Below are 17,149 nucleotides of genomic sequence, written 5' to 3'. Positions count from 1 at the left end.
CTTTCTTGTACATGAACGGGATTTAGGCTGCAGAACGTTTCACACCAAAACACAGAGGGGCCAAATATAAGCAACACATAATTCTCAATTCTCTTCCATATAACACTATTTGACTTTGTTCAAAAGCTATCAGTGGTCAATCTCAACAAAGATTCATGGGATTTGTATTACCCAGTGACACGATTTCTTGGGTCAGTCATGTTTGCAATTCAATGGTGTATATTTCAGAGTTATTCAGGGTGAAGACTCGAGAGCTATTCAATTCAAAATGAAGTCATATATAACAAATAAATATACTGATGTTCAACATTGAATAATACAACATATTGAGTAAAATTGGTGGAAATTTTCTGCAGGAAGATAAGAATGATGAATTAATGATTGAACAGAGAGCATTGTTCCGTTAGATATTTGCTGAACAAATGCTAAAGTTCAATGTAAGTTCTATATTTTATGATCTTACAAATTCAGACATCCATTTTATCCGAACAGTTGTCTTCATGCAATAAGTGACCTGGCCTCCCAGCCGAACCATTGAAAGCTGCAGCAAGACTGTGCAGTTGAACATTGCACAGGGCCATTGGGTACTGTGCTGCCAGCTGTTTCTGTAGTGTAGAGGTTATCACATTCACCTGACACACGAAAGGTGCCAGGTTCGAAACTGGCTGAAGCATTAAATGCATTTCATTTATGATGTGGAGATGCTGGGGTGGGCACAGTAAAAAGTCTCACAATACCAGGTTAAAGTCCAATAGGTTTATTTTGAATCACTAGCTTTCTGAGCGCAACTTCTTCCTCGGGTGAATGAAGAGGTGGGTTCCACAAACATATATATAGAAAAATCCAATGCAAAATGATACTTTGAATGCGAGTCTTTGCAGGTAATTAAGTCTTTACAGGTCCAGGCGGTGCGATTGGAGAGAGGGTTAATCACAGATTAAAGAGGTGTGAATTGTCTCAAGCCAGGACAGTTGGTAGGATTTTGCAAGCCCAGGCTAGATGGTGGGGGGGTGAATGTAATGAGACATGAATCCAAGGTCCCCACGTAGACGGCTTCTTGTAAGGGCACCCCTGCCGTTCCCACCGGCGTGGTACTCCACTAGTCCAGTGGTGGTGGCGGCCTTGAGAGTCTGGGGGCAGTGGAGGAGACATGTGGGAGCAGAGGGGGCATCGGTGTGGTCCCCAATTTGCGACAACTATATCTTTACCTCGGGGAGGATGGACGGGGGGGTTCTGAATTTGGCAGAGAGCGGGGATTGAGAGGATGGGGGACTTGTTCTTGGAAGGTAGCTCCCCGAGTATGAAGGCGCTGGAGGAGAAGTTTGCATTAGCGGGGGAAAATTAATTCCAATATTTACAGGTACGGGACCTTTTGCGGAAGCAGGTACCAACCTTCCCACTCCTGCCGCTAAGGGGGATTCAGGATAGGGTGGTCTCTAGAGGATGGATAGGAGAGGGTAGCGTCTCGGACATATATAGAGAGCTTATGGGTTCGGAGGAGATGCAAACCGAGGAGCTGAAGCGAAAGTGGGAGGAGGAGCTGGGGGAAGAGATAGAGGAGGGCCTCTGGGCGGACACATTAGGAAGGGTCAATACTACCGCAACATGTGCCAGGCTCAGCCTGATCCAACTTAAGGTTGTTCACCGGGCTCACATGACAGTGGCCTGGATGAGCAGATTCTTTGGGGTGGAGGACAGGTGTGCGGAATGCGCAGGGGGGACCAGCGAATCATGTCCATATGTTCTGGGCATGTACAAAACTGAGGGGATTTTGGCAGGGGTTGCTGATGCCATGTCCATGGCATTATTATTATTATTAAATACGAGGGTGGCAATTAGCCCGGAGGTGGCGATTTTTGGGGTATCGCAGGACCCGGGAATCCAGGAGGAGAGAGGTGGATGTTCTGGCCTTTGCTTCCCTGGTAGCCAGGAGGCATATATTACTGGCATGGAGGGACTCAAAGCCCCTGAAATCAGAGACCTGTCTTTCCGACATGGCTGGCTTCCTCTGCCTGAAGAAAATTAAATTCTCCATGAGGGGGTCTCTGCTGGGGTTCGCCTGGAGGTGGCAACCATTCGTCGACTTCCGCAGAGAACTAATCGTCAGCAGAAAGGGGGGGGGGGGGTGGAGAGGAAGGGGGTTAGGTTAGCATAGGTTCGGGGGGGGGGTAAGTAATGGCAAGACCTGTGGGAGAGGGAGGTGGAATTTGCACTATATGTTTCTTGTTATGTATACTGTTGATTTTGTTGCTGTTGAAATGCCAAAGAAATACCTCAATAAAACGTTTATTTTTTAAAAAATGAATCCAAGATCCCGGTTGAGGCCGTACTCGTGTGCGGAACTTGGCTATCAGTTTCTGCTCGGTGATTCTGCGCTGCCGTGCGTCCTGAAGGCTGCCTTGGAGAACGCTAACCTGAAGATCAGTGGCTGAATGCCCTTGACTGCTGAAGTATTCCCCAACTGGAAGGGAACATTCCTGCCTGGTGAATGTTGCGCAATGTCCGTTCATCCATTATCGCAGCGTCTGCATAGCTTCGCCAATGTACTCCTGCAGCGTATGAGGTAGACAATGTTGGCCGAGTTGCACGAGTATGTACCGCGAACCTGGTGGATTGTGTTCGCACGTCTAATGGTGGTACCCATGTCGATGGCCTGGCACGTCTTGCAGAGGTTACCATGGCAGGGTTGTGTGGTGTTGTGGTCGCTATTCTTCTGAAGGCTGGGTAGTTTGCTGCAATCAATGGTCTGTTTGAGTTTGCGCAGTTGTTTGAAGGCAAGTAGTGGGAGTGTGGGGATGGTAAGATGTTCGTCTTCATCGATGACGTGTTGAAGGCTGCGAAGATGTAGTTTTTCCGCTCCAGGGAATTAATCGGGCAAAAGGCTCCGGCAGTTCTTCCACAGACAAGAAGAGGCCTACAGCGAACCCAATGAGACAACCAACAGAACCTGAACAACATACCGAGAGATCTGTGGGACTGGAAGATACAGCCAGCAGGCAGGACTGGAAAGCCCCACCCATTGAAACAATCCGATCAGCTGATTCTGTTGCTTGTCTTCCACGAAACCACTGAGTAAAACTGCCTCTTAAGTCCTTTCTTGTCCAAATTCTGAACTCACCTTTCCTCTCTTTTCCTGCTATTTCCCATCATGCTCTCTCAGAGCTCATCCTGGCTGTGTGACTTACCCTTTGCTCCTTTGACCCGATTCTCACTAAACTGTTGAACATCCAACTTCCACAATCATAGAATTTACAGGCAGAAGGGGGCCATTCGGCACATCAAGTCTGCACTGGCCCTTGGAAAGAGTACCCTACTCAAGCCCACATCTCCACTCTATGCCCGTAACCCAGTAACCTCACTTAATCCTTTTGGACACTAAGGGCAATTTAGCATAGCCACTCCACCAAACCTGCATATCTTTGGACTGTGGGAGGAAACCGGAGCACCCGGAGTAAACCCATTAAGACACAGGGAGAACGTGCAGACTCCCCACAGATAGTGACCCAAGTCGGGAATCGAACCTGGGACTCTGGAGCAGTGAAGCAACTGTGCTAACCACTGTGCTACCGTGCTGCCCCTGATTTATGGATTCAAGTTCACATACAAGCCACAATGAAGCATCTGCCGTGGTGGGGTTTGAACCTGCATTCTCAGAGAATTGTGCTGGGTCTCGGGATTACTTATCCAGTGACAATACCATTACACCATCACCTCCCCAGTCAAGTGCTTTGCAGGGCTCGTCCGGGATATGAACCCAGGCCCTCTCGCATTTTGGAACACCCCCCCCCCCCCCCCACCCCAAGAGGTGAAAATCATACCCCACGGTTTCCACGGTATCTCCATGGAGTCAGTGTCTCTGTGCGTTTCCTCTTTAGACAATCAAGTGAAGCTTGGTCCTCACACAGAACACATGTATGGTTTCTCCCCTAAGTGCATGGTGTGGTGTTTTTCAGGCTGTAACTGGTTAAAGCTCTTTCCACAGTCAGTTCACTGGAACACACTCACTCGGGTGTGTGTGTGTCTCGGTGCTTTTCCAGTCACACTGATGTTTGAAATATTTTCCCACAAACAGAACAAACATTTTTCAATCCACATTTATAGTCCGAGGATATTCAGGTCCTGATCAATTGAGTGACACTGTCGGATCTGAATGTGATATTTGGTTTGTTTCCTGTCTGAAAATCCTCTCTTAAAGCCCTGGAAAAGGAGTTGACAAAGGCCACACTATCAGTACAGGATAGAAATTCAGAACAGACAATTCCAGTTTCTACGGAACATTTTTTTTCTCTCTTCTTTCCCCAAAGCTGTGAATCCCCGTCCCACACACTCTCCCTCCTCCCTGGGCTGAAATCCAAATACAGTATTAGATCATTATTTCTGTATCCTGTCATCAAATTTCTATAATTAGAGATAAGAATATGCTTTATAAATCACTTCAGCCATGGCTTGTGACAGACATTAATCTGAATCACCCTGACTGAGCAGACAGAATAACAGATGTTAACCTTGTGTCCAGAACTGACTGTGGAGATTTGATGAGCAGTCGCAAAGGTCGTTTCACCAAATGTTCCAGGGTTTCCTTCGTTCTTCCTCTCCCCCTCAAACTTAGTTATACCGGATATCAGACTTAGGGCCCATTCTGGTTCTCTTCCTGCTGACTAAATAACTTCAATCAAATATGGAGACGACTGAATCCACTGTTCGGTCCCTGCTCCAATCTCCATTCCTGACATACCGACTCTATCCCTCTCCCTGGCAACAGTCTGAGACTAAGCCAGGCTCTTTGTAAACTTGGTTTCATACTTGATCCAATATGAGCTTGACCTCATAGAATTTACAGTGCAGAAGCTGGCCATTCGGCCCATTGAGTCTGCACCGGCCCTTAGAAAGAGCACCCTAGCTAAGCCCACACCTCCACCTATCCCCGTAACCCCACCTAACCTTTTTAGATATGAAAGCAATTTACCATCGTCACCTCCCGATTCGACAATTCCATCACACACCTGGCTGCTCTCCCACATTCTACCTCTGTAAACTTAAAGCCATCGAAAAGTCTGCTACCCATGTCTTAATTCACAGCAAGTTCCTTCCCCCTATGACCCCTGTGTGACTTGCATTCACTCCCAGTCAATTCTCACCCTGGTTTTCAAATCCCTCCATCGCCTCGTCTCTCCCTGTGTCTGTATCTCCTCCAGCCCCACAACCCCCGGGGATATCTGCACAGCTCTGATCCTGGACTCTTGTACACCCCCGATTCTAATTACCCCGCCATGGTTTTAAGTTCCCTCGGCCCCAAGCACTGAATTCCCTCCCGAAACCTCCCCGTCTCCACCTCACTCACCTCCTTTCAGACTCTTTAAAACTCACCTCTTTGACCAAGTTTTTGGTCACCTGCCCTAATATCTCCTTTTGTGTCTGGGTGTCTCACTTTGTTTTATAATGTTGCTGTGAAGTTGACTGGGATGATTTATGATGTTAAAGGTGTTATATAAATAGAAGTTGTTGTTGTTGACTGTAACCCTGACCTCCTGTTTTACAAAATCCCATTGGTTTCACAACAAACTCTCTCTCTGATGTTTTGCCCCCTGCGGGTTTGCAGCCTCTATAAAGACGGTGGCCGTTAACTCAGGCCTGTCACCGGGAGCAGGCCGCAGCTGTCCCGCCGCTCGATGCAAACCCGGGCCCGGAAACTTCTTATTGGGGTTTGGAGCCTCCACCGGGTTTCAGTGAAACCTCCCGGCCGAGTCGAGCATCGGCACTGCGCATGCTCCAGCTCACAATGCCCAGGAAGTGATTGACGGCAGCTCTGGGCCAATAGCAAGAGAGGAATGGGTCTGGAAGACCGAGTGATTGCAGCAGGTCATCCAACCAATCGGAGTAAATCAGGGGCGGGGCTGAGCCCCTTCTCCCACGTGAGTGGGCATGCGCAGTTGCGATGATAGCTGAGGATTCAGGCAGTCGGGTGGAAATCGTCCACTGGTCACATCCTGCTCGGTAAGTCATGAGGAATGGATAGAGCCGGTGGATGGGCCAGGAGGCTTCAAAAACACTCCGTGTAGGCTCCAAGTCCCGAATACGAAGCTCGGATACGGCAGTTCAACCGGCGAAAGCTGCTCTGCCTTTTCCCCCGAGACAGGCCCGGGTGGACGAAGTGTGCGGCAGTGCGCATGCGTTGTGACCGAGAGCCCCGGCTTTTGCTCCGCCTCCCATTCACTCTGATTAACTGGAGGACAAGCCTCTCTTGTTCGGTCTTCCAGCCCCGCCCCCTCTTCCTATTGGCCCGACACCACCGTCAATCATTCCCCGGGCATTGTGAGCTGCAGCAAACCCTTCACAATCATTATGTGGCGATGCCGGCGTTGGACTGGGGTGAGCACAGAGTCTTACAACACCAGGGTAAAGTCCAACAGGTTTGTTTCGATGTCACTAGCTTTCGGAGCACTGCTCCTTCCTCAGGTGAATGAAGAGGTATGTTCCAGAAACACATATATAGGCAAATTCAAAGATGCCAAACAATGCTTGGAATGCGACCATTAGCAGGTGATTAAATCCTTACAGATCCAGAGATGGGGTAACCCCAGGTTAAAGAGGTGTGAATTGCATCAAGTCAGGACAGTTGGTAGGATTTCGCAGGCCAGATGGTGGGGGATGACTGTAATGTGACATGAATCCCAGGTCCCGGTTGAGGCCGCACTCATGTGTGCGGAACTTGGCTATAAGTTTCTGCTCGGCGATTCTGCGTTGTTGCGCGTCCTGAAGGCCGCCTTGGAGAACGCTTACCCGGAGATCAGAGGCTGAATGCCCTTGACTGCTGAAGTGTTCGCCGACTGGAAGGGAACATTCCTGCCTGGTGATTGTTGCGCGATGTCCGTTCATTCGTTGTCGCAGCGTCTGCATGGTCTCGCCAATGTACCACGCTTCGGGACATCCTTTCCTGCAGCGTATGAGGTAGACAACGTTGGCCGAGTCGCACGAGTACGTACCACGTACCTGGTGGGTGGTATTCTCGCGTGTAATAGTGGTATCCATGTCAATGATCTGGCACGTCTTGCAGAGATTGCCATGGCAGGGTTGTGTGGTGTCGTGGTCACTGTTCTGAAGACTGGGTAGTTTGCTGCAAACAATGGTTCATTTGCGGTTGCGCGGTTGTTTGAAGGCAAGTAGTGGGGGTGTGATGATGACCTTGGCAAGATGTTCATCGTCATCAATGACGTGTTGAAGGCTGTGAAGAAGATGACGTAGTTTCTCCGCTCCGGGGAAGTACAATCATTGTCAGCTCCCTGGTTTGCAGCTGCGGAGCTTCTCCCTCCCTCCCGGGAACAGGCCCAGGTTAATGGGCACCATCCTGCTTCAGACACTGGAGGATGGTTCACATCAGAGGATGGGGGAGGGGGAGAAGAAATATGAGTTCACACTTTGCACTCAAATCAATGTGGACTCTGATCTCTGGCAAGGAAGGAAACCCTGGCAGGTGGACGGGGAGGATTCAAACACACGCTGGAGGCCCCAAACCCTCAATAAGACCCATTGATTTTATTGTTAGTCTGCAGACGGGAGCTGGAGAACTGAACCCAGGCAGAGGAGAGGGAGGGAGAAAACTGGGAGTGGAGGAAAGAGATGGTGAGGTGGGTTTGGATTTCAGCCCAGGGAGGAGGGAGAGTGTGTGGGACTGGGATTGACAGCTTTGGGGGAACAAGAGAGGAAAAAATGTTCCAGAGAAACTAGAATTGCCTGTTCAGAATTTCTATCCTGGACTGACAGTGATGACTTTTGTAAACTCCTTTTACAGGGGGTTAGAATTGGAGAATTTGCACACAACAAACTGAACCCAACAGAAAGGTTTGCGAATTCTATCCTGCATTGACAATGATGACTTTTGTAACATGAGAGATTACAGCTCTCAGGAAAGATTAATTGGAGTGGGGCCTTTTTTCTATCAACACCAACAAATTAAGCAGTGACCTGCTGTAAATCTTTTAAATTATCAGTTTGGAGAGGGGCGATGTGAGAGAGTGACCCATCAATAAACAAGTCGTAAATACAAGACAGTTACTAATGAATCCAAGGGGACAATACAGACAAAATTATTTATTCCAGGTTCAGAATGTGCAACTCATTACCATGGAAAGGAGTTGAGGAAAGTGCTGAGATGTTTTCAAAAGGAAACGGGACAAGCACATGAGAGAAAATGGAATCGATAATCAGCTGAAAGGCTGAGATTTGATAGGTGTGAGAGTTAGAGATGTGTGCCGAATATGGACAGCAGCAGAACGTGTGACAGAATGGCCTGTTTGTGTCTTGTATATTCACAGTATTTCAATGTAATCTCCTTTTACAGAATATTTGCAGATGCAAACATCATGTCAAGATCTGACAGAGTCACTTGATTCATCAGGACCGGCCTTTCAACGTGGAAGGAGAAATGTTTGTCTGTTTTGTCTTTCGGAAATTTTTTTAAAAATCACTGTTATTGGAAAAGCAGCGAGACACAGACATCAAAGTAATTTTTCACAGTTAGTTGGAACTGAGTTTTAGTCAATCACACAGCATGAAATTAAATTGCAGCATTTACATCAGGGAGACACCGTACTCAGTCTTCAACGGATGATCCAAGTTGGAGAGACATAAGGACATTCGCACCATCGGAATCAAGAAGCAGCAATTGGACATTCAGCCCTGTGAGCCTGTTCCACCATTTAATAACATCACGGCTGATCTGACAGTGACCTCAAATCTGCATCCCACCTACACCTGATAACTTGTCGATAACGATGATGAAACCGTGGAAATGTGTGGACTGTGGGATGGGATTCAATTACCCGTCTGAATTGGAAACTCATCGACGTATTCACACCGGGGAAAGGCCGTTCACCTGCTCGGTGTGTGGGAAGGGATTCACTCGGTCATCAAACCTCCTGACACACCAACTTGTTCATACTGATCAGAGACCGTTTAAATGTGCTGACTGTGGAAAGAGCTTTAAAAGCAGAAATGATTTACTGACACATCAACGCACTCACACTGGGGAGAGGCCATTCACCTGCTCCGTGTGTGGGAAGGGATTCACTCTGTCATCCCACCTCCTGACACACCAACTTGTTCATACTGATCAGAGACCGTTTAAATGTGCTGACTGTGAGAAGAGCTTTAAAAGCAGAATGGATTTACTGTTACACCAACGCACTCACACTGGGGAGAGGCCATTCACTTGCTCCGTGTGTGGGAAGGGATTCACTCGGTCATCCCACCTCCTGACACACCAACTTGTTCATACTGATCAGAGACCTTTTAACTGTGCTGACTGTGGAAAGAGCTTTAAAAGCAGAAAGGATTTACTGATACATCAACGCCATCACACTGGGGAGAGGCCATTCGCCTGTTTGGAATGTGGGAAGGGATTTAATGATTTGTCAAACCTCCGGATTCACCATCAGATTCACTCTGACCAGAGACCGTTTAAATGTGCTGACTGTGAAAAGAGCTTCAAACGCAGAAAGGATTTACTGACACATCAACGGACTCACACTGGGGAGAGGCCATTCACCTGCTCGGTGTGTGGGAAGGGATTCATTCGGTCATCAAACCTCCTGACACACCAACTTGTTCACACTGATCAGAGACCGTTTAAATGTGCTGACTGTGAGAAGAGATTTAAAAGCAGAAATGATTTACTGACACATCAACGCACTCACACTGGGGAGAGGCCATTCACCTGCTCCGTGTGTGGGAAGGGATTCACTCTGTCATCCCACCTCCTGACACACCAACTTGTTCATACTGATCATAGACCTTTTAAATGTGCTGACTGTGAGAAGAGCTTTAAAAGCAGAAATAATTTACTGTTACATCAACGCACTCACACTGGGGAGAGGCCATTCACCTGTTTGGAATGTGGGAAGGGATTTAATGCTTCGTCAAACCTCCGGGCTCACCGTCAGGTCCACTCTGACCAGAGACCTTTTAAATGTGCTGACTGTGGAAAGAGCTTTAAATCCAGAAAGGATTTACTGACACATCAACGCCATCACACTGGAGAGAAGCCATTCATCTGCTCCGTGTGTGGGAAGGGATTCACTCAGTCATCATTCCTCCTGAGACACCAACTTGTTCATTCTGATCAGAGACCTTTTAAATGTGCTGACTGTGAGACGAGTTTTAAAAGTAAAAAGGATTTACTGAGACACCAACGCACTCACACTGGGGAGAGGCCATTCACCTGCTCCGTGTGTGGGAAGGGATTCACTCGGTCATCCCACCTCCTGGAGCACCAACTTGTTCATACTGATCAGAGACCGTTTAAATGTGCTGACTGTGAGAAGAGCTTTAAAAGCAGAAAGGATTTACTGTCACATCAACGCACTCGCACTGGAGATAAGCCATTCACCTGCTCCGTGTGTGGGAAGGGATTCACTCGATCATCACTCCTCCTGAGCCACCAACTTGTTCATACTGATCAGAGACCTTTTAAATGTTCTGACTGTGAGAAGAGCTTTAAAAGGAAAAGCAATTTGCTGAAACACCAACGCACTCACACTGGGGAAAGAGGCCATTCACCTGCTCCGTGTGTGAGAAGAGATTCACATGTTCATCCCAGCTTCTGCAACACCAACGAGTTCACACTGGGGAGAGACCGTACACTTGCCCCGTGTGTGACAAGAAATTCACTCGGTCATCCCACCTGACTTCAAACCAACTTGTTCACATTGATCAGAAACCTTTTAACTGTTCTGACTGTGAAAAGAGATTTAAAAGAAAACCAAGTCTGCGGAAACACCAGCGAGTTCACACTGAAACAGAATCATAGCATTTACAGTGCAGAAGGAGAGCATTCAGCCCATCGAGTGCACCGGCCCTTGCAAAGAGCACCTTACTTAAGGCCATTCCTCCAACCTAACCCATAACCCCACCTCACCTTTTTGGACACTGAGGGAAATTTAGCATGTCCAATCCACCTAATCTGCACATTTTTGGACTGGGAGGAAACCGGAGCACCCGGAGCAAACCCACGCAGACACTGGGGGCAACACGCAGACTCCGCACAGCCAGTGACCCAAGCCGGGAATCAAACCTGGGACCCTGGAGCTGTGAAGCAAAAGTGCTAACCACTGTGCTACTGTGTGGCCCACATTAGGAGCAGTACTGGGGAGAGACTGTTTAACTGCTCCGTGTGTGGGAGGAGATTCACTCAGTCAAACAACCTGCACAGACATCAGCAAGTTCACAGGCAACAGCAGGGTTTGGATTCAGCTGTTGTTGCTGCTGTTAGTCACATCCGGGACTGAATGATGCCTGGACGTCCGTTTCCAGTGGGGCTCCACAGTTTCCGGTATATATCAATAATTTAGACTTAAATGTATGCACCAGGATTACACAAAAGTTGCTGATGTGTTTTAGACGATGCGGGAGGAAGCCATGGACTGGGTCAGGGGGACAGAAAAATGGTGAATGGAAATTTAGATAATGAGAGGTGAGGAACACACTTCAGTTAACTCCCGATAAAAATAAGGTCACTTCAGGATAATGGAAAAAAATGATTGGTGGGGAAGCTAAAATAATCCTTAAAAATTTTTTTTTTTTAAAATTCAGAATACCCAATTATTATTATTTTTTCCAATTAAGGGGTAATTTAGCCTGGCCAATCCACCTAACCTGCACATCTTTGGGTTGTGGGGGTGAAACCTATGCAGACATGGGGAGAATGTGCAAACTCCACACTGACAGTGACCCAGGGCCGGGATTCAAACCCGGGTCCTCAGCGCTGTAGTCCCAGTGCTAACCACTGCTCCAAGTGCTGCCCTAGCTACAAATAATTCTAATAACTTTATTGAACAGTTCTCAAATGAAAAGACACTTGACCACATTAAAACTAAGGATCTGCAATAGACGTTTGATCTAGCAAGTCATATTTAGAGCAAGATTATAAACAGGGCATTCATTTAAAGTGATTAGACAAAGAAACAATGCTGAGCAAGGCTAGGAGAGTGGGCAAAGAAGTGGCAGATGGAATATCATGTGGAAAAGTGTAAGGTTATGCACTTTGGAAGGAGAAATGGAGGCATAGACTATTTTCTAAATGGGGAAATGCTGAGGAAATCACGAGCACAAAGGGACTTGGGAGACCTTGTTCAAGATTCTCTTCAGGTTAATGTGCAGGTGCACTGCAGCCTCACAGCACCGAGGTCCCAGGTTCGATCCCGGCTAGGGTCACTGTCCGTGTGGAGTTTGCACATTCTCCCCGTCTTTGCGTGGGCTTCGCCTCCACAACCCAAAGATGTGCAGTGTCGGTGGATTGGCCACGCTAAACTTCCCCTTAATTGGAAAAAATGAATTGAGTACTCTAAATTTTTTTTTAAAGGCTTAATGTGCAGGTTCAGTCGGCAGTTAGGAAGGCAAATGCAATGTATTCAGGTCGAGCGGGCTTGAATACAAGATCAGGGATGTACTTCTGAGGCTATATGAGGCTCTGATCAGACCACATTTGGAGTATTATGAGCAGTTTTGGACCCCGTATCTAAGAAGGATGTGTTGGCCTTGGAAAAGCTCCAGAGGAGGTTTACAAGAATGATCCCTGGAATGAAGAGCTTGTCGTATGAGGAACGGTTGAGGACTCTGGGTCTGTACTCGTTGGAGTTTTGAAGTATGGGGGTATCTTATTAAAACTTACAGGATGCTGCGAGGCCTGGGTAGAGTGGAAATGGAGAAGATGTTTCCACTTGTTGGAAATTATTCCTTAAAACTCTCCAAAAAATGCCTTTGGCAGGAAAATCGGCAGGCATTAGAAAATAAACAAAAATCGTGGCAACATGTTCATTTTAACCGACCCTCCAGTGACCCTCCCCCTCCAATCCCGAACAACCTGCACCCCCAGATATCTAAAGTGAACCCCTGCCCTACGGAATGGCAGCCCCCCACTCCTGCCCACACCCCCGGCCGAAACACCACAAAATGCTCACTCTTGTCTTGATTTAATTTGTACCCCGAGAAAGACCCAAACACCCGAAGCAGCTCCAAATATTCCCCCTCTTGACACACTCGGTTCCAACACATATAATAACAAGTCATCGGCGTACAAGGGCACCCTATGCTCTATTCACCCCCCCCCCCCCCCCCCCCCCCCCGCACTATCCCTTTCCATACCCCCAAACCTCTTAACGCGATGGCCAATGGCGGTTTTGCGATGGCCAACAGCTCAATCACGAGTACAAACAGCAGGGGGGGACATAGGACATCCCTGCCTAGTCCCACGGTAGAGAGAAAAGTATCTCGAGCTGATGTTTTTTGTGCGGACACTGGCCCTGGCTCCTCATACAGTAGCTTTACCCAGTCCACAAATCGTGGGCCAATCCCAAACCGCTCCAGAACTGCTATCAAGTGTCCCCATTCTACTCGGTCAAACGCTTTCTCGGTGTCCACTGCCACAACCACCTCTGTTTCCTTCCCTTCCGCTGGTGCCATAACCACGTTCAATACCCTCTTAACATTTGAAAAGAGCTGCCTCCCTCACACAAACCCCGTCTGATCTTCACCTGTCACCTTCAGGAGGCACTCCTGCCTACCTGCCAGTACCTTCGCTAATACCTTTGCGTTCACATTTAAAAGTGATATGGGCCAAAACAACCCACTCTCCGTCGGATCCTTATCTTTTTAAGCAACAGGGAAACCGATGCCTGCCCCAAGGTTTGTGGGAACACCCCCTTCCCTATCGCCCCCTCAAATATCTCCAGCATCACGGGTGCCAGCTTATCCTGCAGACACACCAGCGAGTTCACACTGGGGAGAAGCCATTTACCTCCTCCCTCTGTGGGAATGGATTCACACAGTTATCCAGTCTGCAGACTGCTCCCAGTGTAATCTTACCATCGTTCTAATCAAGTTGGGCATTTCCACCGTGCTTTTCAATTCTATCCCTCGAGAAGGGAACCCTATATGGGCTCTACACTTTAGGAAAGTTGTGAAGTTCTTAGAGAGGGTGTAGAGGACTTTACAAGAATGGCACCAGAGATGAGGGACTCCAGTTAGTTGGAGTGACTGGAGCAGCTGAATTTCTCTCCTGAGATCACAACATCTGGAGGGTGGGAATGGGGCCATTCATCCCTTTGAGACCATGTTGGCTCTCTGTGGAACAAGCCAGTCTGTCCATTTATGTTCTATCCCTGTAGGTTTATTTCTCTCTGCCTGCCAATTTCCTATTGAAATCCTTCCGTCATCTCTGCATCTCCTACCCTCATAGGCAGTAGGTTCCAGGTCGTTACCACTCCCTTTACATGTACACAAGGCTCCTAGAGTACAGAGGAGTCTGTTTGGCAATTTTTCCTGTGCCAGTTTTTTGTACAGTGACCCATTTAATCCCAGAGTTCGACTATTTTGTTTTCTTTTTCAGAATGCATCAAATTCCCTTTTGGAAGTTACAGTCCAAAGAGATTCCAGCACCATTTATAGACAGTGCATTCCAAATCACAACAACTCGCTGTGTTTTACGACAAATAATTGTGCATATGGTGCACCTGGAGTTTCACAGAGTTTTCAAAATGGTGTCAATGACGTGGTTATTACACAAAATTAAGACTCAATCTTTATCAATGAATTTGGTGAGGACATCGAGTGTAATACATCCGGGTTTGCGGACAATTAGAACAAATGTACATTTCTATAAAACCTCTCACAACCACTGGACCCTCGAAAATGTTTTGAAGCCAATGGAGTATTTTTGAAATATATTCACTGTTGTCATATCGGAAGTTGCAAGTACGCATATGTAATCACATTTCTTTTTAAAATTGATATTTTCATAGTGTATCCACTGTCATTAGTAACAAGGTCAAGGAAGCCCTTTTATACCTCTAACGTGTAGCTTCCTGCAGCCATTTAACCTTCTGTACCTTTCCTATATTAACTATGTGTTGATTTCATCGCAAAAAACAATAATTAAGTTTAATTTTATTCAGTAGCGAACATTGATTATCATTAGTGAATTGGTGTATTAGGTAATTATTTTGTAAAGACTAGATCTTTATTTTTAAAAATAACATTATCAACCAAAATGTTTCCAGAAACTGCAGAACTATCAGAATTTGTTTGAAAAAATAAATTACTTGATACTTTTGAGAAATGCATGGAGACGGTGAGGAAGGAGATGAGGGAGGTTTTGAGTGCGCTGGTGGAGGAGGCGGTTTCCCCGGTGATGACGGCGGTGGCAAGCGTAGTGGCGGAGGTGCGAGAGCAAGGGGAGGCACTGAAGGAAGTGGAGGAGACGTTATTGCAGCACGGTGATCAACTTGCCTCGATGGGGAAGGAGATGCGGAAGGTGATGGACACTAACAAGGATCTGCGAGGAAAAATGGAAGATCTGGAAAACAGATCCAGGCGACAGAATTTGAGGATCGTGGGGCTGCCCGAAGGAGTTGAAGGACCGAAGCTGACTGAGTATTTTGCCGCGATGCTGGCAAAACTATTGGGGGAGGGGGAGGATCCCTCCCGATATGAACTGGGTCGGGCTCATCGGTCGTGGAGGCCTGTACCAAAGGCGAGTGAGCAGCCAAGGGCAGTGACTCTGTGCTTCCGTAGGTACAGTGTGAAGGAGAAGGTCCTGAGCTGGGCCAAGCAGAAGCGGGTGGTGCAGTGGGCTGGAGCTGGTATACGTGTATACCAGGACTTTTCAGTGGAGCTGGCGAGGAGGATGGCTGCCTTCAACCGGGTGAAGAGGGCACTGTACATTAGCAAGGTGCAGTGCGGCATTGTATATCCAGCGAAGCTGAGGGTGACTTATAAGCTCAGGGATTTTTATTTTGGAACGGCGGAAGCAGCGGAGGCGTTTGCGAAGGCAGAAGGACTGTTAGAACTGACAAATTGAGGAATGGTCATGTGCCGATGTAACCTCATGACTGTATTTTCTTCTTTTTTGTATCACTGTGCGCGGGTGTAGAGGCTAAAGGAGCCAATGTTGTATATATTTGGACAAGGGAAGGGACGGGACTTTCACTCGAAAGGAGGGCTCTTTGGGGTGTAGGTGGATATGTGGGGTTTGTGTGCTAAAAGGGGATCTTTGGGCTTTTCTAGGGCCGGGCAAGGGGGAAAGGGACCCAGGCGGGGGCCTCCACGCTAGCCGGTTTAAGCCGGCCAGTGAACGGGAGTGAGGTGGGGGGAGGGGCTGCGGCCATCGGAGCCTGGTCGAACAGCGTCCGAGTGGTCTAACCGGGGTGGAAAGTTGGGGGGAGGGAACCGAGGTTGGGAGGAGGAGTTTTACAAGAGGCAGTGGACGGGAGGAGCTGGAGACTTGCGGGGGGGGGGGGGGGGGGGGTACAACTCTGGGGTATCATGTACGGTACTCTCTCAGAGGCTGGATGGCATTGGTGGGGGGGGGAGCTGTGTAGATTAAGGGTGACTACGGGTAATCCCTGATTCCTTTTTGTCACTTGTTTATGTAAACATGTGGGCTGAGGTTTGGGGGGGGGCGGATGGGATCGTTGTTATTATGGGGACTGACATATCTTGCTGATTATTGTTTATTGTTGATGGGTGTAAATGTGGGAGAAAATGTGACAAAGGAGGAGAATAAAAATAAATCATCGTTCTGGCTAAGTCACCAGCAGTTCTGCAGAATCATTGCAAGACAAGATCACAGAACACAACATGAGACACCATATTCTGCCAAGGATGTGGCTGGGCAGTGGGGTAATTGTATTCTTACTGCCTCCACGTGGCTCCAGATCTACAGCAATGTAGTTTACCTTTTTTTTAATAATCTTTGTCACAAGTAGGCTTACATTAACATTGCAATGAAGTTACTGTGAAAAGTCCCTAGTCACCACATTCCGGCGCCTGTGGGTAAACAGAGGGAGAATTCAAAATGTCCAGATTACCTAACAACACATGTTTTCGGTACTTGTGGAAGGAAAACGGAGCACCTGGAGGAAACCCACGCAGACACAGGGAGCACGTGCAGACTCCGCACAGACAGTGACCCAGCCCGGAATCAAACCTGGGGCCGTGGCGCTGTGAAGCAACAGTGCTAACCAGTATTCTGCAGTCTGTAAGTCCCCTCTGAAATAGCCTCACAAGACACGCAGTTCAAGAGCAATTGGAATGAGCAGTAAATGCTGGCCCAGCCAGTGACCCCCACCTCCCATGAATGAATAATTTTTAAGGCGGC

At 47.8% G+C, this 17,149-nt stretch overlaps 1 protein-coding gene across 2 annotated transcripts; it reads left to right on the top strand.

The window, feature by feature from the left end:
* The first annotated feature begins 5,939 nt into the window (after positions 1–5,939).
* Positions 5,940–15,109, top strand: LOC140421787 (uncharacterized). Of its 2 annotated transcripts, XR_011947072.1 has the most exons (3): positions 5,940–5,994; positions 8,339–11,326; positions 14,381–15,109. XR_011947072.1 is itself a non-coding variant. In XM_072506635.1 (2 exons), the coding sequence occupies exon 2, from the start codon at positions 8,772–8,774 to the stop codon at positions 10,680–10,682; it is 1,911 nt and encodes a 636-aa protein (XP_072362736.1). In that variant the 5' UTR covers positions 5,940–5,994; positions 8,339–8,771; the 3' UTR covers positions 10,683–15,109. The 2 variants fall into 2 exon arrangements, 1 of the variants encoding a protein (XP_072362736.1); XM_072506635.1 differs by having other exon boundaries at positions 8,339–15,109.
* Positions 15,110–17,149: the final 2,040 nt, after the last annotated feature.

Source organism: Scyliorhinus torazame, chromosome 5 (genome assembly GCF_047496885.1).
Source record: "Scyliorhinus torazame isolate Kashiwa2021f chromosome 5, sScyTor2.1, whole genome shotgun sequence".
NCBI classification, from domain to species: domain Eukaryota; kingdom Metazoa; phylum Chordata; class Chondrichthyes; order Carcharhiniformes; family Scyliorhinidae; genus Scyliorhinus; species Scyliorhinus torazame.
The sequence above is the reverse complement of the archived record's forward strand: the minus strand, read 5'-3'. Positions and strand labels throughout refer to the sequence as shown.

Coding starts and splice junctions, on each gene's coding strand:
- LOC140421787 (XM_072506635.1), top strand. CDS start 8,772: ATGATGAAACCGTGGAAATGTGTGGACTGTGGGATGGGATTCAATTAC.